The sequence below is a fragment of the Phacochoerus africanus genome, chromosome 7, assembly GCF_016906955.1.
Source record: "Phacochoerus africanus isolate WHEZ1 chromosome 7, ROS_Pafr_v1, whole genome shotgun sequence".
Lineage (NCBI taxonomy): Eukaryota > Metazoa > Chordata > Mammalia > Artiodactyla > Suidae > Phacochoerus > Phacochoerus africanus.
This window is the reverse complement of record NC_062550.1, coordinates 82,148,997-82,175,865: the sequence shown is the minus strand read 5'-3', so window position 1 is coordinate 82,175,865 and position 26,869 is coordinate 82,148,997. Positions and strand designations below refer to the sequence as shown.

The window sequence follows — 26,869 nt, the reverse complement described above, 5'->3', positions numbered from 1 at the left end:
CGCCCCCACCCCTGGTGCAGAGAAGGCTGGCAGCTGCGTGCAGGACGGGCAGAGGTATAATGATAAGGATGTGTGGAAGCCCGAGCCCTGCCGGATCTGTGTCTGTGACACTGGGACTGTCCTCTGCGACGACATAATCTGTGAAGACCTGAAGGACTGCCTCAGCCCCGAGACCCCCTTCGGAGAGTGCTGCCCCATCTGCTCCACCGACCTCGCCACTGCCAGTGGTTGTAATTTATTTATTTCCTATTCCACATAAATAAATTACTTGCCAGGGCAGCAAATGCCCTGCCATGGATGCCGGTCACCTCTGTGAAGCCGAGGCCCTGGTTATCCATGGCACCCCAGCAGCCGAGGCTGAAAGGAAAGGCCGCTTCTCGCTTGCAGGTTGAGACTAAGGGAGCCTGATGCACTTAGAGGGGTCCCTCCTCCCCTAAGACCTCCGAAAAATAGGCTTCCAAGAGCTGGAGCATCCTGTCTGGAACCACCTCTCCAAATGACCAGAGCCACCGTGGTCATTCTGGCCAAACCAGCTCTATTCTCCTCTGTAACCCACACCCCTAGGGGGCCTCCAGGTCCAGGGCCTTCAGAGCAGAGAAGCCTCTGCTGGTTTGAAACCTTTGAAACACAGAACATGGGGCGGCGGGGGGCGGGGGGGGGGGGGAAGTTTCCTTTTGTTTTGGCCTCTGTTGGAGGCAAGTTACTAGGAGGAGGAGGCATTGAGGAAAAGGGTGGAGATGGGGCCACCTGCCCTCTGCTGGGTTGTTGTTAACTCCCAGCTGGCACAGGGGCTGGCAGCCCTCTCCCCAGCACTCCAGCATGGACCCTGTCCCCCTGTAGTGTGGGTGGTGACACATGTCTAAGCCTCTTGGGGACCCTCACTGTTCCCTTCCTGCTCAAAGAGAGAAGACAGTTGAAAGGGAAGCGAGCAGTGGCCTTTCCTTCAGCCCCCTGCTCCCCCCACCGCAAAGCTGCTTGGGGAAGCTGCCTTTATGGGCCAGATTCCCCAGCTGGTTTCTGGGGGGCCCTATGAGTGAAGCGTTGACAGCCTTTACTCCTCCGCTGCTACAAAGGGGGAGGGGGTTCTGATGGGGGTGGCACTGGCCCCCACACCCTCTGTAACTCCTGTGCTCTGCTGTTTTTCTGTGCTTGCTTCACGGAGACCCAGCTTGAATGTAAGACCTTTCTAACTACCTATCTCTTTTTCTGGGGTGGAGAAGGGGAGGAGGTAGGGAGCTTGGGCTCTGGGAAGGACTTCTTCCCCTGTGGGGAAGAGGAGAGAATGACTCTCTCAGTTTCTCAGGTTCAAGTGCTTTCTTTCTTGGTGGCTGATTAGATCTTGAGTTCTTCATTTTCTCTTTGTAGCCCCCCCCCCCATTATTTTGCATGCTGACAGCTTTTTGAATAACAAAGTCTGGGTCATCTCTGTTCCTCACGGGACCTCAGCGACTCCAGGACCCTAACACCCTCAACAGAGGGGTTCACCGGAGTAACAGGAAGCTGCCTCCTTCCCTGGTTGTGTCCCTTTCTTTGTTTGAGCCCTTGAAGTGTGCTTGAGTGACAAGAAGTTGTACTCACCCATCTCACAAATCTTACCTTCTCCTTCTGTTTTTTCCCATTTGCAGGGCAACTGGGACCAAAGGTGAGGATTCTTGTTGTTGTTTGCTTTTTCTTTTGCCTTTATATTTCCTTCTTCAGAAGCAATGCTATGCTCATCTAGCCTGTGGTTTTCGACATCAACACAGATCAAGGCCACCTCGATGCAGGGGCTGCTGAGCAGGGTTTTGTGCTTGGGGCTTGGTGGGCTTGCTTGGTTCAGTCCTGACAGTGTTTCATATTTCAGGGACAGAAAGGAGAACCTGGAGACATCAAAGATGTAAGTCCGAATTATACACCCGTGGAGCATCTATTACTCTCCCTGGGTCTTTTCCTTGTGGTCCCCTCTAACTTGCCACCCTGGGGGGGTGTGTGTCTCTCTTTTACAGATTGTAGGACCCAAAGGACCTCCTGGGCCTCAGGTAAGAGCAGGAGACGTCCCTTCCACCATGCCTTCCTTGAGTTACTGATCTGCAGGCCCCTGGTCTTGCTGTCATCTCAACATTTTCTTCATCTTCAGGGACCTGCAGGTGAACAAGGACCCAGAGGTGATCGTGGTGACAAAGGTGAAAAAGTAAGTAGAGAATGTAAGAATGCTCCCTGACCCTTGTGGACAACCGGGCTCTCCAAGCTCCCTCCCCCAGATGCCCGACCACCTCCTCCAGGGCGGTCTGTGGACAGATGGGTCTTGCCCAAACACTGCTTCACATTGGGGCCTCTTTCTCTTTCTTCCAAGGGTGCTCCTGGACCTCGTGGCAGAGATGGAGAGCCTGGAACCCCTGGAAATCCTGGGCCCCCTGGTCCTCCTGGTCCCCCTGGTCCCCCTGGCCTTGGTGGAGTAAGTATCCTTGTGTCCCCCCTTCCTTCAGGCTGTCCCCCCCAGAAGCGTGGCTTCTAAATTACTACTCACACTTACCTGGCTGGCTCCCAGGGCCGCCAGCCGTGTGAGCACAGTCTGTCCTTGGGCTTCTCCCCCAGGCCTGTAATTTGGTAGAAACACAAGTAGGCATGAGCCTGGGGCGCTAAGGGACTTTTTTCACTCACTGGGGTTCTGCAAAGAAAGTCTTCAGTTACCTGGCTTCCTGGCATCTCTACTGTGTGGCTGAATCTTGGGAGTGGGTGTGGGGTTAGGGGAAGGATGACTAGGCACTTAGAGTTCCCTGGAAGAAGAGTGACCACTGTCCTTGGAAAACATTGAGTTTTCATCTTTGCCAAGTACATTCCAAGCCACTCTTTATTCTCATGAAAGAGCCCCTGTGAGTGGAGGTGTGTGGCTAAAGTCATTTTTGGAATCAAACCAAACAACAAATTATATTATTGCCCAGTTTTTGCAGGTTTGCCATCTTGATGTTTGCTATGATGTAAATTTTTAAACTCAAATGGCCCCAGATGCCTTATTTCATCCCCTGCTAAAATACTTCAGGACTGTTGATTTTAGTCTTTTTGCAGGGCAGTAAAGTCTTAGAAAAGAAAAAGAAAAAAAAAACTTTAAAAGTGATATTTTTTAGTTAGGTTTCTCAATTTATATTAAATAATGTACCTCATATTTTAGAATTTAGGAAAAACCTTACAGAGTTAAATGCAAGCAGTGGATACTCTTCCCAATAACACTTCATCTCCCAGGGAAGTGATTATGCCACTGTCATCTAATAACCCATTTCCCAAACTATTTTTCAGGAATCATTAGTAATTTTGCTCAATGCTAGGTTAGTCTCCAACAATTAGAGTTTATCTAAATAGAGTTGGGTTTTTGTTTGTTTGTTTGTTTGTTTCTATCCAGATATGGCTTACCTAGTCGAGTAGGAGAAACATAGGGCCTCTCAAGCTTTTCATGTGGTTGGGTTTATTTGCAGAACTTCGCTGCCCAGATGGCTGGAGGATTCGATGAGAAGGCTGGTGGCGCCCAGATGGGAGTCATGCAGGGACCAATGGTAAGAAGAGACGCCAGTTCTTTGCAGCCAAAATGGCAGGAGGTGGCCCTGAGCAGAGCCAGAGACTCTGACAATCTCACTTGATAGATAATTGCTGAGAGCAGCTCGTCCCCATCAGTTACATAACCTCCCGTTTAGCTAGCCCAAAGCATTTGGTTTTTAATGGTGACGGATGCCAGTTTTAATGATGCGCTGGAGTGACTAAGAAGAATGAGGGTGGAGAGAAGCATATAGGCTGATCTGTTAGAAGGCCAGTTGCTATTGCTCTTGGAATGAGAACTGAAGAATGCAGACAGCAGCCACTGTTCTCCAGCATCCACAAGACTTCCAGCAGGAAATCTCAGCCCTGCAGCTCCCACTTGGCACATGCTAAATGAAACTCAGACTTTAGTAAACATGGCTGCTGTCCAGGAGAAAGCCAGGCCAGCTTCTCCATCCAAATGGTACCTATCAATAAAAATAGATTGTTGCGCGGGGAGCGGGAAATGAGAGGGAGCAGTGGTGGCAGGCCCCCTGCCCAGAGAGTCACTCCTTGTCCATTGTCTGGGCTGTTAGCTGGGAGGAGGTGGCACCCTGGAGGCGGAGGGGGAGGCATTTCCAGTAAATGCCCTCATTTTCTGTCCCAATGCAGGGCCCCATGGGACCTCGGGGACCTCCAGGCCCTGCTGGTGCTCCTGTAAGTACTGGGTCTTTGCTCTCGGGAACTGGAGACAACAGATGCTTTCAAGCACCCTGATATAGCTTGTGGGGATCAACTGGGTGTCCTCACTTTACTTTTTAGGGACCTCAAGGATTTCAAGGCAACCCTGGTGAACCTGGAGAGCCTGGCGTGTCGGTGAGTACCAGCCGGGGCCCTGCCCTCCTCCATGGGGGCTTCCCGCATGTACCACTCAGACCCCGGTCCTTTCACCTCCCTGGCTCTGCCTGGCTCTTTCCCACGGTGGAGGGCCCAGAGGAAACCCAGACGTCCCCTCTTAGCTCTGGGAGAGCTCTGACAGAGACCCAAATGTGACAAGGACGACCCGGAACTCTGTCATCTCCGTCCTCTTTCTGGGTCACCCCTGGCCCGTGCTGTCCGCGGCCTCCCTCTGTGATCCGCTCTGTACCTCTGCTCTCTCTCGGCACAAAGTGGGTTCTTTCATCTTTTATTCCTTAGAAGATAACTCGCTTCCAAAAGCAACAGTCCCAAAGTTTTGTCCATGGATTAGATGTTTTCCCTCTCCAACACTCTCTTTTTAAAAAAGTTTTTTTAAATTAAAATATAATTGATTTATAATGTTGCTCCAATTCTTTTTCTTCTTCTTCTTCTCTTTTTTTTTTTTTTTTTTGGCCATGCCTGTGGCGTGTGGAAGTTCCCAGGCTAGGGATCGAACCATTGCCACAGCAGTGACCTAAGCCACAGCAGTGACAGTGCCAGATCCTTAACCGCTTGGCCAGTAGGAAGCTCCTTGCTTAAACTCTCTTCTTTTGTTTGTAGGGTCCCATGGGTCCCCGAGGTCCTCCTGGCCCCCCTGGAAAACCTGGTGATGATGTGAGTACACCTGAGAAGTCCAACACGTGGCCGCCGCACTTGAAGGGCCCTGGAGAGGGGGTGCTGGGCAGTGACGCAGAGGCACCCTTGGGGCGGCCCGGGGTGCAGGCATCCTAGGGGTGCAGACTCGGACTCTGACTACTGTCCACATGGCCACCAGCAACTTAGCTTGCAAGTGCCCTGGGGAGGGCTTTGGACCCACTGGGAAGGGACATCATTAAAACATCATTAGCTCCAGGAAGGGAAAGTGAGACATGAGAGAAGGGAGAGGGAAACACAAGGGGAAAAGATGTAGAGAAGGAAAAACAAACCCTCAGGCGGCCCAACGTTATCTTAATTGTAAATGCGTTAGGAAAAGCTCAGCCCAAAGTCAGGATGTCTGCAAGGGATGCAAACGAAGGGAAGCGACAAGAGTTGGCACTTGAGCTGTTGTGAGTCTCATGAGACAGTGGAAGTGTCTCCAGGTTAGGGAGCAGGAAGCGGGTCAGCAGCGCCACCGAGAGGAGGGAGGGAGCCCATCAGCAAAGGCTGGAGGCCATGGGGACGGAGGCAGCTGACCCAGGAAAGGCACTGGGGGGGGTCAGGGATCTGAGGGAGGTGGGGCAGCTGAGGAAGCAGGCGCGAAAAGGCATGGCAGGTGAAGGGGGAGAGACGCCCCTCTGCTGTGCTAATGTGTCTTCTGGGGAAGCTGAGGTATGTCTCTCTCCCTGCAGGGTGAAGCTGGAAAGCCTGGAAAATCTGGCGAGAGAGGCCCTCCTGGCCCTCAGGTAAAGCTCCGCCTTTCCCAGCCTCAGACTCCTTCCCAGGGGCTCCCTCTTTGTAGCCACAGCTGTGGTCTCCTACCAGCTCTCCCTTCGCTCCCTCCTCAAATTCCAACAGTCCCCACTCCCTCCTGCCTTCATGCTGATGACCAGGTCTCCTAGTGCAGGCCCTGGGAGGCTGGCAGCTCTTTATAGCTACTTTGCTCAAGATGGGGCGAGGCACAGGGAGGGCGATTCTGGGATGAACTGATGGTCCCAGTGCTGGGCTTCTGCTGCTCCCGGGCAGCCTAGGGACCTGGCTCCCAAGGCTCTCCAGCAGCCCAGGGCAGCTTTGACTCGGATCTGCTCGGTGCCCTGAACATCTCTTTGGATTGCAGGGTGCTCGCGGCTTCCCAGGAACCCCAGGCCTTCCTGGTGTCAAAGGTCACAGAGTAAGTATCCCGGGCGAGGGTGTTGGAAGGAGGGGAATGACCAAGGGGGAGAAAGGCTTTTGGGGACCTGAATCTTCCTCTTCGGCTTCCCCGGAAGTGTGACTGGATGTCTTCTCTTGTCCCGTAGGGTTACCCAGGTCTAGATGGTGCTAAGGGAGAAGCTGGTGCTCCAGGCGTGAAGGTAAGGGCCAGAAAGCCTATGGGGATGGGGGACGAATGATGAGGAAATGCCCTTGAGCTTGGTGGCGTGAGGACGTCCAAAGAGTTTGGATTAGGAATGACCAGCACTGCATCCTAATGGATAAACAGCCAGTCTGGAAGGCTCTGGAAATTGTCCCTCACAGAACTACAGCCTGGGGGCATCAGTGCTAGCTGAAATAACCAGAGCTTTCAGCTTCTTCCACGGGAGTTGTCTGGGGCTTGGCCGCGGGGCCCCAGTCACTGACCCTCGGCATCTCTTTTCCAGGGTGAGAGTGGTTCCCCAGGAGAGAATGGTTCTCCAGGCCCAATGGTGAGTATGAGCATCCCCCTGGGGGTGGGGTGGGGGGGTGAGGCTCCAGACATTCTTCAGGCACCTTCTAAAGCCTGGCAGATGGTGCCGCTGTAAATGCCACTGCTCCCTTTGTGCAAAGTAGATATTCAATTTTGTAGGTTGATCTGATGATGAGCAAAAAGCTAAATGTATCAACTAGATGATTTGTTCAGGGTTCCCCAACACTTCCTCAAAAGAGTCCTGTTAACACTCTTAAGGTGATGCTTCAATGTATACAACTATTTTCAACATTTGGGGGGTTCATCTATCACAAGAAGCAAGATGGGCCTATAACAAGGCTCCTGATAGGTAACAACAGGAGCATGTGTTGTGCCCCGGGGCAGAAAGACCTTTGGGGTGATGCAAGGCCTCCTGATGAGTGAGGAAGGTGGGATCAGGGGCATCCACACCTTTGCCTCCTGAGCATGCGTGCCCCTTCCCCTCCGGCGTCTGGGAAGGGCCTGCAGGTTAAGTGATGGTTGCAGAGTGTTGTTGAACCAGCTCACGCCTGTGTCGTTCTGGGGTGTGTTCCAGGGTCCCCGCGGCCTGCCTGGTGAGAGAGGACGGACTGGCCCTGCCGGCGCTGCGGTGAGTAATTGACAAGACCCAGAGCCAGGACTTTTGAGTTTACAAGGCACTTGCACTTGGCTTATTTCGCCCGACCCTCAAAACAACCCCGAGAGGCGAAGACTGTGTCATCTTTCCACGAGGATTCGCTCTCGGCACGCTGGCCACAAATTCCCGGGCTGGGTCTGCTCTAGTCCGAGGACTGGGAGCCGGCTGTGGGAGGGCTGGCTGGTGAGGGCCGGCGTCTCCTTAACCAGTGTGATGATTCAGATCACCCCCTCGGCAGCTCCACCCACATCCCAGTCAATCCCATTTGAACTGATGCTCTTTTTTACTCTTTCTGGCTGCTCAGATGCTGCTCTAGAAAAGTAGAAGAGTTAGTGTCCACTTTGTGTCCTTGACATTGCTGCTTCGCTGGTGACTCTGACACACCAGTGGCTGCCGCTTTAAGGGCACGTCCTTTGTTTAATACCTGAGATGCTTTGTCTCATCTAATCTTCCCTCACATCCTCTGAGATTCTCTGGTCCTCCCCATCTGAGAGAAGCAGCAGCTGAGGCACGGAAAGGTTGAGTAGCTTAAGAAACAAAGCGTTGTAGCCTCGGACTCTGGTGGCTGCTTGTTAACGGGGGAAGTCAAGTGTGGGATTTGCAGGGATGGGGATGCAGGCGTTTAGCTCTCATCCCTTAGCAAGAAAGAGCCCTTGGGGCGGGGGGGGCGCCTGGCCAGGCGAGTGATATGATGAAAGCTGCGTTGAAGAAAGATTAACTCGCTGTTGATTTTGTGCCCCCCCACCCACCCAAGCTCTGAGACCCCTCCTCACGGGTCCTTGAGGGGCAGCCAAAGTAAATCAATGTCACTCCGTGGCACTGCTTTCCAGATAATGTATCTGTTTTGGCAGAAATTTCCCTCAAAAGCAGATCAGTGGAATAACAAGCAGCCTCGACCCCCGTTTGTCAGCCAGAGCTGCTGAAGTGGCTTGTCCCAGGGTCCCTTTGTGTGAGGGGATTAGGGAGCGCTGGGCCTGCCAAGAAACACTGTGATTTCTGCAGATCCTCAAGACCTGGCTTGTGGCTTTTGGGCCAGGCTTGGAGCCATGGTGGCCACACCCCGTGAGGGGTACAGATGGGCTGCACCTCTGTTCCCCTACTTTCCTGGGCACAGGAGACCTTGCTTCTTGCTTCTCCTTGCTGGTTCTATCCCCACGGTAGTCAGGCTGGTAGGACGGGCACAGGATTTGGCAGGAGCACACTGAAAATGTCACGTAGTTCCAAGTGCAGGCCTGGTGTCAAGACTGGACCTGGGATGGGGGCTGGGTGGGCCTCTGCCTGCAGTGGTCATGTGCCACCCCCCTTCTGGGCCAGATGGTGCCCACTCCCCAGCCTTGCGGCCAGGGGAGCCCTGGATGCCAGCCAGCCCTCATAGCCAGCCTGGGCCTCTCCTCTGGCCAACCCCTGGAGGGAGGGTACTTCTTGAAGTGGCCAGGCTGGTCCAGAAGGGGCTCTGACCAATGCTTTATGTTCCCCCTGACATTTTGTTCTGTTAAGTCTTCTCCTGCTTCCCTGTTTAATGCCAACCTGGAGAGTCTCAGTCAGGGGAAACGGACCACTGCCAGGAGGAAGATCTGACTCTTATTTAAAACAGGAGCTCCCCCTAAAGCATCCTTCTTCAGCCTCCGAGGAGAGGCAGAGGCAGGCAGGCGGGGCTCAGCTCAGGAAGAGTCACCCCCTGGCCTGCTCCGTCCCCTCCAAAGACCTGGTGCCTTGGTGCCTTGGTGCCAGGCCCAGCTTTACCTAGCTGAATGGTGCCCTGGGAGGCCTTGAGAGAGATACTGGAGGTGCTCACCACAAACCCCGGACGGGGTGGGGGGAGCCCTCAAAGAGCAAATACTATATAGGAAGAGCCGGCAGCCTTGGTGTCCTGGGGGCCTGAGCTCAGATGTGGTCCTCGGGCTAATCCCGGTGCCCTGTCCCCATCACACAGCTTCTTTCCGGGCTGGGGGCAGACATCCTGCTGCTTCTCTGTTTTCCTTTGAAGCAGGTTGTCTTGTGGGTTGAGAGTGGGATTCGGGGTGCAGATGCTAGAGTTAACCAAGCCTTAACCAAGGAGGTTAATGAGCCCTGAAAGTGATTTCCTCTGTGACAGGCAGGAAGAACCAAGTCAGGATTGCTGGTTGGCTACTTCATTTCCCTCTGGCCCATTTCACTGAGTCCTTAAATGATAATTTGGCCTTGAAGTTGGAGATATTTGGGGTCTAAATGGAAGTTTAAGAAACAATGGAACCGGAGTTCCTACTGTGGTGCCATGGATTAAGAATCCTACTGCAGTGGTTTGGGTCACTGCAGAAGCTCAGGTTCCATCCCTGGCCTGGCTCAGTGGGTTAAAGGACCCAGTGTTGCCACAGCTATGGCATAGGTAGCAGCTGTGCTCAGATTCAATCCCTGGCCTGGGAAATTCCATATACCACGGGGGCGACGGTAAAAATTTAAAAAAAAAAAAAAAAAAGAAAAAGGAAGAAAGAAACAATGCACTAGATGGGAAACGACCCAAGCTGTGTTACGGGGAGAACAGGCCCATTGATTGCTTGGTTCTCAAAGCCCCCACGGAGGGTCCTGGGGCTGCTTCCTCCCGCAGCTCACACCTCTCCAGCCTCCTGCTCAGCCCAGGGCCCCGTGTGGATAGGCCAGGCAGGGAGGGACTGGACCGGAGGACATGTCTCACCAGGCTGCTTCCTTCTCGCTCACAGGGTGCCCGGGGCAACGACGGTCAACCAGGCCCTGCAGGGCCTCCGGTAAGTTCACTTTGTCATGGGGCGTTTTACCTGAGTCCCGGTCAGCAGCCCCGTGAAGCTGCAACGTTTGCTCAGTACCCACGCGGTGCTCTGGCTCCTCCTGGGAAGGGGAAGGAATAATTTGTCGCTACTCTGAGAACATGCTGATGTCCAGCCTCGAAGCAATGCTTCCTTTTTCTTGGCCACCCCTCTCGGCAGGTTTTTTTTTTTTTTTTTTTGAGGAGGGATGTAGAGGGAGGTGAAAGAGTCACCCGCTTCTCACTGTGGACATAGTCAGAAACATGCTTTGCCTTATGAAGCCAGGCTTGGGGACACTGGCAGTGGGGACAGTTTTCATCCAGGGACGTTCAGTTACAATGGAGGTAGCACAAGATCCAGCACAAAGGTGGGAAGGCATGTGCGGTGTGGGGGTGGCTCACTTTGGAGGCTGGAGAGAGGCATTCACCTCTCCACCCGCATCTTTCTTCCAGGGTCCCGTGGGTCCTGCTGGCGGTCCTGGCTTCCCAGGTGCTCCCGGTGCCAAGGTGCGTGTCCTGCCCTCTCCCTATAACCCCGGCTGCTGGCCCCTACCCCACAATGCCCCTCCCCTTCCGAGGCGTGCCCCGCTGCACCTGCTGCCGCTCTTCACGGAGGCAAGGAACAAGCTAGGCATTTCACGGAGTCACCAGCTAGAAGGGAAAGGAAGGTGGAATGATAAAAAAAAGCTGGAGGTGCAGTTATAGCTTCAGAGTGGGGAACAGCCAAAGATGGGGAGACAGCCAAGCCCTGAGAGGGAGCAGAAGACCAGGAGCTGAAGGATAGAAGGCAAAAGCTTAGCTGACTTTAGACCCGGCAGGGAGTTGGAGGGAAGCAGGCTTGGAGATGGTTCCAGGCTTCCTCTCACCCCTGCTTCATTTGGGAGGCCTGGCTCTTCCAAGCCGTGTTAATAGAGTTCTTCCGAGGATTAAGAGAGGCCAGCGGGAGGTCAGCCAGTTCAGGGAAAGGCCCCTGTGCCTGTGGCCCAGGAGGGATTCCAACGCGCGGTGTGTCCCTGGGAATTCTCTCCCGGTGCCGCCAGGACATGAATAAGGAGCCTCCATGTGGTCACTGGCATCAGGTTGCCTTTCCCCTCGGGGGGGGGGGGGGGGGGTGTTCCCATGGCAACCAGACAGTGTCTGAGGCCCCAGGAGCCGGGTGAAGGAGACCCATTGTGAAGAGGGATGGCGGAAGGTGAGGGGGCCTGACCCCTAGAAAATAATAATTACAAAAGTGAAGCAAGAATGTTCTGAAAAGAAACCTGAGGAGCCTCTGCCCTCTCTCCAGGTCAGCAGTCCTCCCCGGGGACTTCACCGTCCAGAGAGCCCACATCGCAGCCAGTTGTAACTTTCAGGAAAAAATGAAAGGAAAAGCAGAGGCCATTTTGGGAAAAGCAGAGGCGGGGCGCTGGTCCCGGCTTGCTTTTGCCTGGCTTTCTGGCGTCCTTCAGGCAGGCTTGGACCAGAGCCTGGTTCACACATCAGCCAGATAAAAGCCAAGTGGTGCCCTGAGCTGAGATGTTTGAGGGCCTCAGTGAAAGAGGAAATATGTGGGGAAGGGGAGGTAGAGATGCCTGCCCATCTCAGCCAGCCATCCTTTATCCCGTGATGCTGGGCTGGCAGAATCGCCCAGCTCCGGCTTTTCTGATGGGTGTTGACGGGCCCAGCATGACGCCCGGGCTGTGGCATGAAACCGTGTATTCACTCGTCATGGTCACAGTCTGGCGGGAAGATGGAGAGTAGAGTGGGTGAGGCAGGAAGTCACCAGAGCTGCAGGCTCAGCCAGGCGGCCCACGTGGGAACACGGGTGGGACCCCGAGTGCTCACATGCCAGGGGCACAGGTGCAGGACCAGGCTTTGTGGTGCATTCGTATAGCTTGTCCTGAACTGTTGCTGGCCCTTGAGAGATCTCTGTCTCCGTGACCTGTCCTCACTCCATTCCTCCCTGTCTCTTCTCAGGGTGAAGCTGGCCCCACTGGTGCTCGAGGTCCTGAAGGCGCCCAAGGTCCTCGAGGTGAACCTGGAAATCCTGGGTCTCCTGGGCCAGCTGGTGCCTCTGTAAGTGTAGTTTTTCTTTGGCCTGAAGGGTCTGGGGTCTGAGGCCTTGGCACACTTGACCCTGTGCCTAGCTAGGAGGAAAACAGTGCCCCAATCATCAAACCTTCTTTCCAGCTCAAAGCCTGCCACCCCTGCCCCTGTCTCTAGAGACATCGCCCTCCATCACCCGGCCTCCCCTTGAAATGTCCAGCGGGGCCATACCTGGAATGGGCCGCTGCTGGCCCACCCCTGAACCTGCGGCCTGGGATGGCTGGGAAGTGGCTGGCGTTTATTCTTTGCTGCTTGTTTTATAATGACACTGTCTCCTTTTTCAGGGTAACCCTGGAACTGATGGAATTCCTGGAGCTAAAGGATCTGCTGTGAGTTCTGCCCTCAGACTTGGCTCCTCCCGGTGGGGTCAGTCCCTCCTCAACCTCTTTCCTGATGCCCCTCTTTCTGCTCATGCCGACAGGGTGCTCCTGGCATTGCTGGTGCTCCTGGCTTCCCTGGGCCCCGTGGTCCACCCGGCCCTCAAGGTGCAACTGGTCCTCTGGGCCCGAAAGGTCAAACGGTAAGACCCAGAGGGAACCCCAAGTCCTACCAACGGCCCTGGAATCACACCTGCGTTTCCCCTTCCTGAGAGCACACCGAGTCCTTCAGTGGATGCCTTCAAGGGTCTTGGGAGGTGGGGGCAGGGTCACGGAAAGAAGAGAATGTGAGAACCTGCCTTTCTCCTTTGTCAAGGGTGAGCCTGGAATTGCTGGCTTCAAAGGCGAACAAGGCCCCAAGGGAGAACCGGTGCGTATCTGCCCACCAGCTCTTGTCTTTCCAAGTCACTGCTCTGTGGCCGCCGCTGGCCCACTGCCCACCTCTGCAGTAGCCCCCAGCCCCTCATCTGGGCCCTCACAGGCTGTGCCTGGAGCAGAGCTACAACCAGGTTGAGAAGCTGATGCAGCTTCAGCTCCCATCTTTGGCTTGACCAGCTTGACTGATTCGAACTTTGTAATCGCTTCCCACTGGGCCACATCTGCCCTTCCCCATCTGATCCCTCATGACCCCTTTTCCCCAGGTCCCCCCCACCCTGAAACTGTAGCCACAACCACTACCTCTGCAGGCCAGGCCCGTGCTTGCTGCAGCACCAGGCGAAGACTCATCCTGTTTCTCTGTGCTGGTTTTCAGGGCCCTGCTGGTCCCCAAGGAGCCCCTGGTCCTGCTGGTGAAGAAGGCAAAAGAGGTGCCCGTGGAGAGCCTGGTGGTGCTGGGCCTGCCGGTCCCCCTGGAGAAAGAGTAAGTGAGCCAGGAGCCCCATGCTCAGGGGCGTGACCCAAGGATGGGAGCTGAATCCCTGTGGCTCTGGGGCTCTGCCAAGTCTGTGGCCTTCTGGACACCATACTTCTCTTTTCTCCACCCACCGCCCATCTGATGGGGATAGGGCACCTTCTTATTTGTATCCCTCACCCCCAGGATGACATGAAACAGGGGATCTCCTTCCCAGAAAGTTAATCTCTCACAAGCTTGTAGGCTGTAGCTACTGCTCCAAGAAATTGTGGGCGCAGGGTTGGTGGGCTGGACCCTCTGGCGTCTGGCTAGGCTCTTTGCAGCCAGGGTTGGGCCAGGGGCCACTCTAACCCCCTGCCTCTCCTCTCCACTTCTTCCTAGGGTGCTCCTGGCAACCGTGGTTTCCCTGGTCAAGATGGTCTAGCGGGTCCCAAGGTAAGTGGGGGAACAGGGCCTGGGGTCGGTCCCTGCATCACTGGTCAGATGGCTTCTGCTGACCCTCTGCCTCCTTTTGTGTAGGGAGCCCCTGGAGAGCGAGGGCCCAGTGGCCTTGCTGGTCCCAAGGGAGCCAACGGTGACCCTGGCCGTCCCGGAGAGCCTGGCCTTCCTGGAGCCCGGGTAGGTGGCCGATCTGCCTTTGTCCTTGAACAGACTGCATCTGACTCCCAGCAGACTCTGCATGCCCCTCCAATCCCATGCTGCCAGCACTGAGAGGATCTGGGGCTGCCCTGACACATATCCTCTTCTCTCTCCTGAACAAAGGGTCTCACGGGTCGCCCTGGTGATGCTGGTCCTCAAGGCAAAGTTGGTCCTTCCGTAAGTCCATCATCCGGGGTCGCTGGGAGGGGTTGGGAGATGTGCTTGTGGAGGCAGATGCGAGGAGACAGGAGTGACGCAGGGGAAGCCCAGGAATTTTGAGACTTGGGGAGGGGGACGATGGCCAGTAAGAGAGCCAGGTGTGGCCTGTGTGGTGGCAGTGAGTTCTGAAGATGCCGCCCCCTTGTGCACTGGGGCCTTCCCCTTGGGGACGTCCGATGTGCACTTTCGGGGATAAAACTTCTACGCTAAGCAGTGCCTTGTCGCTGACGGGGCCCGTGGGTGATGTGGGCTGCTGGTTGCAGCCTTGGTTGATCCCACAGGCTGTGTGTCTGGCCAGTGCCTGGCCCTGTGCCCTCTCCACAGTAGGCACTTAGCAGATACTGGATGGAGGAATGTCCATGGCCTGAGAACCATGTCCTCTCTTTCAGGGAGCTCCTGGTGAAGATGGTCGCCCTGGACCTCCAGGTCCCCAAGGGGCTCGTGGGCAGCCTGGTGTCATGGGTTTCCCTGGCCCCAAAGGTGCCAATGTAAGTAACCGCCTGCCCTTCCATTTCCTTCCACATGGTGCCACTACCTCCCTGCCCCTGGGGAAAGGGCTGGCCCCTCAGCAGACTGGGATCTACTGGCTACAATGAGCAGGATCCACAGTGCCCTGGGCAGCCTGGCCCTCCACACCCTGCAAGAGTGCATGTGATCAGGGGAAACCCAGCGCTTTTTAGAGCCTTGGCACATCTCAACCCCAACAGTCTTCCATGGGGCAGAGCTGCTGGGGATACTCGGCATTAGCCTTTGTTGTCCATCAGGCCGTGGCCCCAAGCCCCAATCTCCCCAGCCTGCTGCATCTCCAATTCCTCTCAAAGCCTTCAGCTCATGGCCCTTCTCTCTTTCTTCCAGGGTGAGCCTGGCAAAGCTGGTGAGAAGGGACTGCCTGGTGCTCCTGGCCTGAGAGTAAGTACCCTCCCCACTGCCCGTGCCTTGGTGTTTGCTGGACACCTATGAGGAGAGCAGCCCTCCGGGCACGCTCCTGGGTCCCCTAGTTGGCAGTGGATTCCTTGGGCTGGGCCCGTGCTGCTCTGGCCCTGGGGGAGTCCGTTCGAGAGGACTTCTGGTTGCTGATAGCTGCCCAGGGCGATGGAGAAAGCGCCCATGCTGAGAAGCACTGAGGGGAAGGAAGAGGCCAGGCAAGGATGGGAAGGGAAGGAGTGTTTGAAATGGAGTTCAGGTGGGGGATTGTCTAGAAGCTCTGGCCACATAGTGCTCCCACCCTGGGGTCTGTAGAACTGAAGAAAAGTATATCATGACATCACCCCTTTTTCCCCCCTCTAGGGTCTTCCTGGCAAAGATGGCGAGACAGGTGCTGCAGGCCCTCCTGGACCCGCCGTAAGTACCTGCCCAGTCTGTCCAGGTGGCCAATGGGCCGGGGCTCGGTGGGCACCGGTGGGGAGCAACGGAGCTGACACGTGGATCTGTGTTGATCTGGGATGGCTGAGCCGAGGCAGGGTATCCTAAGCAGCAGTGTGAACCCCACGGGAGTGTGGGTCACCAGTGGGAGGACAGCGAGGCACGCACTCCTTGCTTGGGCAGTGTGGGAAGTCCCCAGGCCCTTCTAGTCCTAGATGAGGCTCCCGGGTTCTCTGGGGTGCTGGCTCAGCTCACCTTTGCCTTCTGCTGCAGGGACCTGCTGGTGAACGAGGCGAGCAGGGTGCTCCTGGGCCATCTGGCTTCCAGGTAGGTGGCGAGACTCCTGTCCTTACCCAGGGCCCTGGGGCAGCAGCAGGTGCTGTGGGGGAAGGCCCACCCCTCGAGGGGGACCAGGGGATGAATTGTCCCTGTACCCCCAGCTCTTGCCTTGTGTCAGCCTCCCTGGAGGGTGGGGCAGCAAACTCAGCTCTTTGCCTAATGAAGTCACTTTGGCTTCTAGGGACTTCCTGGCCCTCCCGGTGCCCCAGGTGAAGGTGGGAAACCAGGTGATCAGGTGAGTAGGGGGCTCTTTGAACCTGCAAACTGTTTTGAGTGGGAAGGTCTATTCTGAGGCTCAGGAGGGGGCAGGAGGGCACTAGGAGCCCCGGGAGTAACTGGGGCCTGCTGCCCAGCTCAAAGGCGACAGTCTGAGCTCAGCCCCCAGCGGGAGGCCAAGGCTGTGGGACAGAAAAGCCTCTGCTCGCCCGCTCATCCTGCTTTCTTCTTCAGGGCGTTCCTGGTGAAGCTGGAGCTCCTGGCCTCGTGGGTCCCAGGGTGAGTGTCCTGTCACCCTTTTCTGGGTGGCCTCCATGGGCCTGCTCTCTCCCTGCGCGGTTCTGCAGGCCTGTCCCAGCAGCATGGGGCCTGGGTCCCGCTCTGCCCCTACCTCCCTGCTTCTCCCTCTCCTTGGGCCTCGGCCCCATCGCTCGCCTGACTGCTCCTTGGTGTCTCTGGCGCAGGGTGAACGAGGTTTCCCAGGGGAGCGTGGCTCTCCCGGATCCCAGGGTCTCCAGGGGCCCCGCGGCCTCCCCGGAACTCCTGGCACGGATGGTCCCAAAGTAAGTGAGGCGGGTCCTGCTGGCAGAGGACCTCTGGGCTGGCCTCGGAGGCCCTGCTGAGGGAGGAAGAGGAAGGAAGACGGAAGGAGGGAGGGGTGGAGGATGAGACAGAAAGGGGTCTGGGCAGAGGAAGAAGGGAAGGGGTCTTGGGGCTGGGCTGCCCACCACAGACTCCTTCCCCCCACAGGGCGCATCTGGCCCAGCTGGCCCCCCTGGGGCTCAGGGCCCTCCAGGTCTGCAGGGGATGCCCGGTGAGAGGGGAGCTGCTGGTATTGCCGGGCCCAAGGGAGACCGGGTGAGTACCGGGCGGAACGTGCTTCCCCATACGCCCCCCGCTCCCCACAGCACCTGGGAACCTGGAGACCGCCCTCCAAGGCCCTTCGTTTGACCTTTAGTGATGTCCTCTCCTGAATCCACCCCTCCGTCTTACTCACCCTGAGACCACAGCAAGTCCCTCTTGGCCAGGCTCTGAGCTCCACCAAGAGCCCCCTTCAGGAGGGCACTCACTGAGCTGGCCCGTTTCCTTCATCCCGCAGGGCGATGTTGGTGAGAAAGGCCCCGAGGGAGCCCCCGGGAAAGACGGCGGAAGAGTAAGTGACGCTGGTTGCAGGGGACTGTCATGGATCTCCAGCCCTGCACTCAGGGGACAGAGGGTCCCTGGTCCTGTCTCAGCTGTGGGGGCTGGGTAACTGCAGGGATCCCCCCTGTCAAAACCGGGGGCCCCACGGTAAGAGGGTTCTGGGGGCCACGGGAGGATGTGCCAAGGTCCATGGGTGGGGGCCCCAAGGCTCCCTGCTGGGCTCTCCACACCCCTGGCTGCCTCTGCCCCTCACCTCCACCTTCTCTCCCCAGGGTCTGACTGGCCCCATCGGCCCCCCTGGCCCAGCGGGTGCTAACGGTGAGAAGGTGAGTCATGGGTCGCCTTCCTCACCTCCCCATCAGGCCTCCTCCTCCCCTTGCTCTGTAACTGTCACCCTCCTGCCCTTGAGCCAGGGCGGCGGGTGAGGGTCTTCTTAGAAACAAAGTCATGGCTATGCTGGGTGCATGGGTGAACTGTCAAGGGGAGCAGTTGGACATGGGGATACAGGTGTATCAGCAAAGCCCCCAGGAGGGTGTATGCGTGGCTGGAGCAACAAGGAGAAAACAAGCTGTGGGTTGGTGGGGAGACCAGAGCCCCGTCCGCTGTCAGGGCTCTGGATGCACTTTGTGCTGGAAGGGCCCATTCTGACCCCTCTCCCCTCATCCTTGGCACTTGTCCCTGCTCCTCACTTTAGGGAGAAGTTGGACCTCCTGGTCCTGCAGGAACTGCTGGTGCTCGTGGCGCCCCGGTGAGTATCTGGCCCTGGCCAGGCCCTGCAGGCCCCCCTCGCTGGCTCCCTCCTGCCCTCTGGGTCTGGGAAAGGAAGAGAGAAGGCACGTCACCCCCATGCTGCGATCGGGTGGGAGGGCCTTCGGGTCCCCAGATCCTTTGACCAGGGGAGGCTTTCTGACCTGGGCCCCTGACCCGCTTCTCTCCGGGGGTGGCTGTGCAGTAGGCGAGGCCAGGCCAGAGCCTCTGTGCTCCTGGGAGGGAACAGAGCAGCCAGAGGACTGAGCCTCACCCTTCCTGTCCTCTCCTCTCAAAGGGTGAACGTGGAGAGACTGGACCCCCCGGACCTGCTGGATTCGCTGGTCCTCCCGTGAGTATCTCCATCCACCCTCCCTCCAACAGCTGTGCAGCCTTCCCAAGGGCACCGTCCGTCCTGCAGCGGGGGAGAGGGACAGGATTTCAAGAGGGAAACGGCTCCTCTCCCCCTACCCCTCCACACTGGTGTAGCGATCCTTCCTCATTCCCAACGTTCAGGCCCACGTGGACACACACAAGTCCCCAACCCTTTTGGAAGAATCTCCAGTGTTGGCCCCCACTCACTGGCTTCCCCCTTCCCGTGACAGGGTGCTGACGGCCAGCCCGGTGCCAAAGGCGAGCAAGGAGAGGCCGGCCAGAAAGGTGACGCTGGTGCCCCAGGTCCTCAGGGTCCCTCTGGAGCTCCTGGGCCTCAGGTGGGTTACACTCAGCTCCCCAGGAACTGATCCCCCAGAGCAGAGGGAGGGGCCTGGGGGACACTTGCCTGGGTTTAGGGCCCTCCGCCCAGCAGACTCTGCAGCCTGCTGCTGCCGCAGCCACCAGAGGGGAAGGCTGCAGGGAGGAGAATCTGTACCCAGGGATGAGGCTCAAGTAGCTAAGTTGGCTTCACTGTCATGGGGGTAGGTGTGTTGTGGGTGTGCTGGGGGATGGACACAGGGTACCAGCTGTGTCTCTCTGAGGACACGCAGCCTGGGACAGAGCAGCTGGTCTCCTGGGAGACCTCGGACCGGCTCTGAGGACACCCAGGGGGCTTCTCCTCCCCCAAGTCTCCTAAAACACAAGCCTCCTGTGGCTCAAGGTGGCAGGCCTGCCTGTGACTGTTTCTCCAGGCTAGGATTTTTGTGCCATGAAAGCTGCATGTTTGAGAGCCTAGCTCTCAGGAGTCTGTTGTCAGGGCTGACGCCCTCAGCCCTCCCCTGGGGCGACCAGGCCTCACTGTCTCTCTCCTTCCTCCCAGGGTCCCACTGGTGTGACTGGTCCTAAAGGAGCCCGAGGTGCTCAAGGCCCCCCGGTGAGTGAAGCCCCCACTCTGCCACCACTGGGTCAGGTGGAGGGCATTGTGGGGGCGGCAGCTCCTCTCCCGCCCATCCCTGGCCCCAAGAAGAAGGCCTGGCCCCGAGGCTCCACCATCCCTCCTTCCTTCTCAGCCCCACTTTTGCCCCCAGCCCGAGCCCATCCCACAGCCGGGAGTTGGTTGGGCGGCGGAAAGAAGGCACCCCTCTTGGCTGGTGCTCAGTGATCCTGGGAGTTTCCAGACCCCAGGCTCACCCCGATCAGCTCCCTGCAGCGCCAGATGTGCCCCTGCAGGAGCTGGAGGCAGAAACACTGTAGCTGTACTGGGCAGTGGCCAGACCCTAGGGGCCCCTTCTTCCTCTCTAGCTCCCCTTGCTGCTCTGCAGCCCCTTGCCCCTTTCCACACCAACCTCTGAGACACATATGCCCCCAATTTGATTCTTGGGGTTCTGAGGGCCTGAGGTACTCAGACTCTCCCCTCTCCTCACATAGGGAGCCACCGGATTCCCCGGAGCTGCTGGCCGCGTCGGACCCCCAGGCTCCAATGTAAGTGCTGCTCCTGGCTGGTGCCTACCTTACTCCTGGCATGGAGGCACAGGCAGAGGTCCAAGAGTCTGGCCCAGCCCCCTGCATGTCGTTATGCCCATTCCCACTCCTGGGAGGAGTAATTGATGAAGGGGACAATTGGGAGCAGGGGGTATGCCCCTCTTGTTGGCCATGGGCTTCTAGCTCAGCGGGCAGGACGGGGCTGGTACAATTGGCTTCATCATAGACACACATTTCTTGAGAAATATCCACACAAGAAAGTGCACATCTGGCCATTGGGGAGTTTGCCGTGGAGGGAGGAGAGATGGTGAAAAGTCACCCCCTCACCAGTACCACCAAGTGCAGGGGGAGTGGGCACAGAGGGGCAAGGCTGGAGCTGTTCCTTGAGGCCTGGTGGTGGGATTGAGGCCAGAGGAGGACCAGAAAAAGGAAAGTGGAGAAGCCAGGCTGGCTGCCCAGAGCTCAAATGGGAGAGGACAGAATAGGTTGACTGGGGTAGAGACCAAACGGCCTTAGGGGAGAGAGCCCCCAAAGGGTCATGGTGGCTTTGGCAGCCTGGCTAGGTGGGGAAGGGTGAGCCAAGTTCTCACTTCCTATGTTTTCTCCTTCTAGGGCAACCCTGGACCCCCTGGTCCCCCTGGTCCTTCTGGAAAAGATGGTCCCAAAGGCGCTCGAGGAGACAGTGGCCCCCCTGGCCGAGCTGGTGACCCTGGCCTCCAAGGTCCTGCTGGACCCCCTGGCGAGAAGGGAGAGCCTGGAGAGGATGGCCCCTCTGTAAGTCCTGCTGCGGGCTGGGGTAGCCCAGAGTCAAGGTCACTGGGGCAGGGATGGGAAGGGCATGGGGGCTCTCAGAGCCCAGAGTCAGGGAGCAGGGCTGTGGGGCTGCTGGGGAGAAGAGCCCTGCCCGCAGGAGTGCTGAGTGCGATCCCTGCAGCAGGCAGCCGGCTGCTGCTCAGAGCCGGGACAGCTCCATGTCTCTTAAGTGCTTACCTCTCTCCTCTCCTCTCCCAGGGTCCTGATGGTCCTCCAGGTCCCCAGGGTCTGGCTGGTCAACGGGGCATCGTCGGTCTGCCTGGACAGCGTGGTGAGCGAGGATTCCCCGGCCTGCCTGGCCCATCGGTGAGTGAGGATGCCCCGTCCTCTGGGCAAGCTGGGCCCAGCCTGGCTCCCACAGAGGCTCTTCACCCAGTGTTCTGGGTGCAAGTGACCTGGCTGCCACCCGCTCCATACTCAGAACTGACCCCTGGTCAGCCCCCTCCCCAGAAAGGCTCAGCAGGGCCTCGGAGGAACACTTACCCCCTTGTTGCTGTCCCCAGGGCGAGCCTGGCAAGCAGGGAGCTCCCGGAGCATCTGGAGACCGAGGTCCCCCTGGTCCTGTCGGTCCTCCCGGCCTGACTGGTCCTGCTGGTGAACCCGGACGTGAGGTGAGCAGAGGGACCCACTGTGGCTGGCTCTTTCTAGGCAGAGGGGAGCCCTGGAGAAGGAGGTGACAGAATGGGCCAAGCACAAGGGCCAGGTGCAATGGGAAAGTGGTCGTGGGAGAGAGAAGGGCACAGGCTAAACACTGGGCACACGGGAGGGAGGGAGGATGCTCAGTGAGGAAGCTTTGGCTCTGAAGCTTCGGCTGGACAGACAGAGGGAACAATCCTGGGTTCCAGCTGGGGAGGGCGGGGAGCAAAGGCAGGGACAGTGGGCAGCTCTGATGGCCCCTTTTCCCTTTGCCCAGGGAAGCCCTGGTGCTGATGGCCCCCCTGGCAGAGATGGTGCAGCTGGAGTCAAGGTGAGTACAGGGGTCTCTACGTGCACTCGGGCAGAGGGACGTTCCAATGGCTTGGCAGGCCAGCTTGGGTTGGTATGTTGGGGTCACAAAGTTAGGGCTCTCCTTGTCTCTTCTGGAACATTCTTCTCTGAGCCTGAGACCTCTTTTCTAACAGGGTGATCGTGGTGAGACTGGTGCTGCGGGCGCTCCTGGAGCCCCTGGGCCCCCTGGCTCTCCTGGCCCCGCCGGCCCCACTGGCAAGCAGGGAGACCGAGGAGAAGCTGTGAGTATCTGTGACTCAGTGAAAGCCATGGTGGAGGAGGCTGGCTGAGGGGACAGGGAGCTCTTCCCACCCACCCTCCCCCTCCCCAGGCCCTGGGTTCAGTGCCCAGCAGGGAGACAGAGGCAGAGGAGGCCCATCTCTGTCCTGACTTGCTCTGACGCTGCTCCCCCTCTCCCCACAGGGAGCACAAGGCCCCATGGGACCTGCAGGACCAGCTGGAGCCCGAGGAATGCCAGTGAGTATCTGGGTGTCCTGTGCGAGGTCCCAGCAACAGGGACCTGGGGCTCCTTGCCAGCAGAAGGCTCTTTGCTCTGGCCTGAGCTGACCCAACCTGTGCCCGTGTGTCTTGTTCCCAGGGCCCTCAAGGCCCCCGAGGTGACAAAGGAGAAGCTGGAGAGGCTGGCGAGAGGGGACTGAAGGGACACCGTGGCTTCACTGGTCTGCAGGGTCTGCCCGGCCCCCCTGTGAGTGCTGCTGTCTGCGCTTGTCTCCCCAAGGCCTCCCACTGTGCAGAGCCCCCCTTGAGTTTCCTGTGCTGCTAAGATGACTTAGGGTCATCCTAAGAAATGTCCAGGCCCTCCTTAGGGTTGGAGGGAGGAAGGGGCATGGGGATGGGACATGCATCTGCACCCCCAACACCCACTGTATATATACCCACTACACATGCATAGTCAAGAAGATGGGGCTCGGTGCTGACCTTTGCCTCTTCCTTCTGCCCAGGGTCCTTCTGGAGACCAAGGTGCTTCTGGTCCTGCTGGTCCTTCTGGCCCTAGAGTAAGTGATGGAGTGAGCCCTTCCTCTGGGGTGGGTCCAGGGTGCTGGCCAGGTGCTTGGTGAGAAGGCTGATGTGGCTGCTTCTAGGAGAGCCTCGGGCCCAGGGGGCCTCACTCAGCAGCAGAGCTGGGACTGGCTTGGTGAGACAATGGCCTGAGAAGTACCTGAGATCATGGGGTGAACATGAGAGCAGCTCTTGACTGTCAGACCCCCTGGGAACAGGTTTTTACAGAGGGGAGTTGAGGGTAGGAGAGCCAGGAAGCCATCCTGCTGGTTCTTGGCCACACAGAGAGCAGCGTGGGGTTCTATGACAGAACCAGGAAGAATTGGGAATAGACCGGCCAGGATGGCCACCTCCCCAGCCCCTCTCCTCCTCAACCTTCCCTTTGTTGATGGCTCTTTTCTCACCGCCTCTCTCCCGGCCTGCAGGGTCCTCCTGGCCCCGTCGGTCCTTCTGGCAAAGATGGTGCTAATGGAATCCCTGGCCCCATCGGACCTCCTGGTCCCCGTGGACGTTCTGGTGAAACTGGCCCCGCTGTAAGTGTTCTGACGTCTTCCCACTGTCCTGGGTGCTCCCAGCGCTGAAGGCCTGAGCTCCCAGGTGCTAGGGGCTTCTTTCAGGGTATCATGCTGAGGCTAATGCAACGGCATCCTTTATCCTGGGGCTCCCAGGAGGTTTAGAGGGTCCATGGGGAAGAGAAGAGAGGAGCTAACAAAGAAACAGGAAGTGGGCTCTGGTTTTCTTGGTCCATGGCCTGCTGCACACACGCCCCTTTGCCCAACCTCGTGGTCTGGGAAGGACATACTCTAGTACATTCTAGCGGTGGGATGGACACAGGAGGGCCTCCTCTCCTTAATTCCTGGCTGATTTCTCTCTTTCCTGCTTCAGGGTCCTCCTGGAACTCCTGGCCCCCCTGGCCCCCCAGGTCCCCCGGGTCCTGGCATCGACATGTCCGCCTTTGCTGGCCTAGGCCAGAGAGAGAAGGGCCCCGACCCCCTGCAGTACATGCGGGCCGACGAGGCGGCCGGCAACCTGAGGCAGCACGATGCTGAGGTGGATGCCACGCTCAAGTCCCTCAACAACCAGATTGAGAGCATCCGCAGTCCCGAGGGCTCCCGCAAGAACCCTGCTCGCACCTGCCGGGACCTGAAACTCTGCCACCCCGAGTGGAAGAGCGGTGAGCCTGGAGGGCAGGTCCCCCCCCGCCCCCCAGCACCCAACAGAGAGCAGGAAGTCAGCCTGCTGGGCCTGGCCCCCTTCAGAACGAGGAAGCAGATGCCTCTCAGTGCAGGGCAGAGTGGGGCCTGGAAGGTTTTGGCGTGTAGCAGCTCCATTTCACAGCAGAGAAACTGCAGCCTGACCTCTGCTGCAATGGCCACATGGCAGGAATAGCAGGGCCCCCGCCCCCAGGCAGGTCCTACACCTGGCTTTGTGCTTGTTCCCCAGTTGAACACTAGATGTTCCCAGCCAGCTCTCCTTGGCCCGATCTCCTTCTGCCTTCCTTTGGTCGCATGCGGCCCCCACACCCTGCTCCTCACTGCCCCCTGCCCCTCCGTGTCCCCATAGGCTTTTGTCTCCTCCAGGCAGGCCTGGCCCTCTAGGGAGCATGTGTCTGTACCCGTCTGAGCCCCGATGGGGTGTTGCCTCCCTCCCCCCGCAGGAGACTACTGGATCGACCCCAACCAGGGATGCACTTTGGATGCCATGAAGGTTTTCTGCAACATGGAGACTGGTGAGACCTGCGTCTACCCCAGCCCAGCCAGCGTTCCCAAGAAGAACTGGTGGAGCAGCAAGAGCAAGGACAAGAAACACATCTGGTTTGGAGAAACCATCAATGGCGGCTTCCACGTGAGTACCTGCTTGCTCTAGGCCCGAGATAACTCCTCAAAACCTTTCTCTGCTTTCTCCCTGGCAGTTTTTAGCACTTGCCCACCTTCTCACCAGTATTCTTTGGCACTTACAAAGAAGGAAAGAGGAGATTTTTTTTTTTTTTGGGTCCCATTTAGAGGTGGAGGAAGAGGTCTATGGAGTCTTGCTCCACTCCCTGGAAGCAAAAATGTCTTTGCAGTGACCCACGGGCCCAGCCCCTTCAGCCTCTCTGAATCCTGGTCAGTTGGCAGCCCCTGCAACCCCTATGCATGGGCCTCATACCACTGCTCTCTGCCGTACAGTTCAGCTATGGAGATGACAATCTGGCTCCTAACACTGCCAACGTCCAGATGACCTTCCTGCGCCTGCTGTCCACCGAGGGCTCCCAGAACATCACCTACCACTGCAAGAACAGCATTGCCTACCTGGACGAAGCTGCTGGCAACCTCAAGAAAGCCCTGCTCATCCAGGGCTCCAACGACGTGGAGATCCGGGCTGAGGGCAACAGCAGGTTCACGTATACTGTTCTGAAGGATGGCTGCACGGTGAGTCAGGCCAGCTGAGTCACCAGAGCGATGAGCTTCTCGGGGCCTGGGGCTCAGGCTGGAGCAGGTAGAGGGTCGGTCCACAGCAGGTGGCGTAGTCCTAAAGGGGCGTGAGGGTGAGGGGCCACGTGGGGATGACACGCAGGGTGATGGGTGAGGGAGAGGCGCCTGCTGCCCTGTCTCCTCCACTCCCTGGGCTCCGCGTGTCCAGTGCCTGTTATAGGAACGTTTGTGCGGTGCGTGTGGGCCCTGTCCTCACAGGCCGGGTGCTCACTGTGGGGAGTGGGAGCGGAGGAGAGCAGGGGGAGGCGGCCCCGCCGCTGAGGACCAGAGTGGAGGTGGAGGTCAATCCAAAAGAGGTCTGGGGTGTGTTCTGCGATGCTGGCCGGACTGCAAGGCATCCGCTGACCCTCCTCTTTTTTCCCCTAGAAACACACCGGTAAGTGGGGCCAGACTATGATCGAGTACCGGTCACAGAAGACCTCTCGCCTCCCCATCATTGACATCGCGCCTATGGACATAGGAGGGCCCGAGCAGGAATTCGGTGTGGACATAGGGCCTGTCTGCTTCTTGTAAAAACCTGAACCCAGAAACAACACAATCCATTGCAAACCCAAAGGACCCAAGTACTTTCCAATCTCAGTCACTCTAGGACTCTGCACTGAATGGCTGACCTGACCTGATGTCCATTCATCCCACCTTCTCACAGTTTGGACTTTTCTCCCCTCTCTAAGAGACCTGAACTGGGCAGACTGCAAAATAAAATCTCGGTGTTCTATTTATTTATTGTCTTCCTGTAAGACCTTTGGGTCGAGGCAGAGGCAGGAAACTAACTGGTGTGAGTCAAACGCCCCCTGAGTGACTGCCCCCCAGCCCAAGCAAGAGGACCCCCTTCAGGTGCCGGGCGCAGGAACTGTGTGTGCCCTACACAATGGTGCTATTCTGTGTCAAACACCTCTGTATTTTTTAAAACATCAATTGATATTAAAAACAAAAAAATTATTGGAAAGTACATACTGGCTTGTGCTTTGTTCTTTACTGTCCATTAGTCCTGGGTCTGCGGGCAGGACCCAGTGGCTGTCCGCAGGCCTTCTCTTGACTAAAGCCACCCCGCACAAACACGAACTTGCCTCTTTTCGTAAACCTTGGCACTGTGTGGAACCCAGGGTGAACCGGGACGGAGGTTTGGGAAGGGAGGTGACCATTCCTGAGCACAAACCCAGACACAGCTCCAGGGTGGAGTCATGTGAGGGAAGGCTCGTGCTCTGAGCGTGGATGGGGATGCGGGGCTGCCTCCTGATCCCTGGCAGAGATAAGAGATGCTCTGTGGGAGGAGGGTGCATGTGGGGGAAGGAGGGGGAGGGCAGTGAGGCCGCCGTGATCAGTGCACACAATCAATCTTGGTGACCTTATCTGTGTCTTACCCCAAGACTTGACTTTGAGAAGTGTTAGTGCTCTAGGCTAACCTTCCCCCTTACTCCTGCTCCTGTCCCTCTACTGCCCATTCCTCACCTCCTGGGCTGGCATTTAAAGCTTACTGGATGTCGTTTCAACACCAGGTTTATGAATGGACAGCCTCCCACTTCTTGCTTTCCAAAGACTTGAGTATGTGAGGCAAAAATGAAGAGGCAGTCACCTTCTCCACTAGA

The 26,869-nt window shown here is 57.6% G+C and overlaps 1 protein-coding gene across 3 annotated transcripts in view; it reads left to right on the top strand.

Annotated features, from left to right (window-relative positions):
* The window catches only part of COL2A1 (collagen type II alpha 1 chain), a 30,404-nt gene extending 4,402 nt beyond the window's left edge, over window positions 1-26,002 (top strand). Inside the window, exons 2-54 of one of the 3 annotated variants that reach the window (XM_047788082.1) lie at window positions 21-227; window positions 1,626-1,642; window positions 1,844-1,876; window positions 1,986-2,018; window positions 2,117-2,170; window positions 2,333-2,434; window positions 3,450-3,527; window positions 4,159-4,203; window positions 4,309-4,362; window positions 5,005-5,058; window positions 5,772-5,825; window positions 6,197-6,250; window positions 6,378-6,431; window positions 6,717-6,761; window positions 7,317-7,370; window positions 10,094-10,138; window positions 10,609-10,662; window positions 12,112-12,210; window positions 12,525-12,569; window positions 12,662-12,760; window positions 12,934-12,987; window positions 13,369-13,476; window positions 13,849-13,902; window positions 13,987-14,085; window positions 14,230-14,283; window positions 14,715-14,813; window positions 15,181-15,234; window positions 15,613-15,666; window positions 15,961-16,014; window positions 16,208-16,261; window positions 16,477-16,521; window positions 16,707-16,805; window positions 16,993-17,100; window positions 17,342-17,395; window positions 17,658-17,711; window positions 18,080-18,133; window positions 18,431-18,484; window positions 18,738-18,845; window positions 19,388-19,441; window positions 19,936-19,989; window positions 20,602-20,763; window positions 21,001-21,108; window positions 21,306-21,413; window positions 21,716-21,769; window positions 21,924-22,031; window positions 22,213-22,266; window positions 22,388-22,495; window positions 22,752-22,805; window positions 23,235-23,342; window positions 23,695-23,983; window positions 24,467-24,654; window positions 24,978-25,220; window positions 25,650-26,002. In XM_047788082.1, coding sequence (XP_047644038.1) covers window positions 21-227; window positions 1,626-1,642; window positions 1,844-1,876; window positions 1,986-2,018; window positions 2,117-2,170; window positions 2,333-2,434; window positions 3,450-3,527; window positions 4,159-4,203; window positions 4,309-4,362; window positions 5,005-5,058; window positions 5,772-5,825; window positions 6,197-6,250; window positions 6,378-6,431; window positions 6,717-6,761; window positions 7,317-7,370; window positions 10,094-10,138; window positions 10,609-10,662; window positions 12,112-12,210; window positions 12,525-12,569; window positions 12,662-12,760; window positions 12,934-12,987; window positions 13,369-13,476; window positions 13,849-13,902; window positions 13,987-14,085; window positions 14,230-14,283; window positions 14,715-14,813; window positions 15,181-15,234; window positions 15,613-15,666; window positions 15,961-16,014; window positions 16,208-16,261; window positions 16,477-16,521; window positions 16,707-16,805; window positions 16,993-17,100; window positions 17,342-17,395; window positions 17,658-17,711; window positions 18,080-18,133; window positions 18,431-18,484; window positions 18,738-18,845; window positions 19,388-19,441; window positions 19,936-19,989; window positions 20,602-20,763; window positions 21,001-21,108; window positions 21,306-21,413; window positions 21,716-21,769; window positions 21,924-22,031; window positions 22,213-22,266; window positions 22,388-22,495; window positions 22,752-22,805; window positions 23,235-23,342; window positions 23,695-23,983; window positions 24,467-24,654; window positions 24,978-25,220; window positions 25,650-25,796 — 4,379 coding nt within the window. In that variant the 3' untranslated portion in view covers window positions 25,797-26,002. Of the gene's footprint in view, window positions 1-20; window positions 231-1,625; window positions 1,643-1,843; window positions 1,877-1,985; window positions 2,019-2,116; window positions 2,171-2,332; window positions 2,435-3,449; window positions 3,528-4,158; window positions 4,204-4,308; window positions 4,363-5,004; window positions 5,059-5,771; window positions 5,826-6,196; window positions 6,251-6,377; window positions 6,432-6,716; window positions 6,762-7,316; window positions 7,371-10,093; window positions 10,139-10,608; window positions 10,663-12,111; window positions 12,211-12,524; window positions 12,570-12,661; window positions 12,761-12,933; window positions 12,988-13,368; window positions 13,477-13,848; window positions 13,903-13,986; window positions 14,086-14,229; window positions 14,284-14,714; window positions 14,814-15,180; window positions 15,235-15,612; window positions 15,667-15,960; window positions 16,015-16,207; window positions 16,262-16,476; window positions 16,522-16,706; window positions 16,806-16,992; window positions 17,101-17,341; window positions 17,396-17,657; window positions 17,712-18,079; window positions 18,134-18,430; window positions 18,485-18,737; window positions 18,846-19,387; window positions 19,442-19,935; window positions 19,990-20,601; window positions 20,764-21,000; window positions 21,109-21,305; window positions 21,414-21,715; window positions 21,770-21,923; window positions 22,032-22,212; window positions 22,267-22,387; window positions 22,496-22,751; window positions 22,806-23,234; window positions 23,343-23,694; window positions 23,984-24,466; window positions 24,655-24,977; window positions 25,221-25,649 lie in introns of all 3 variants that reach the window. The other 2 variants (XM_047788081.1, XM_047788083.1) reach the window with 2 other exon arrangements.
* The last annotated feature ends 867 nt before the right edge of the window (window positions 26,003-26,869 follow it).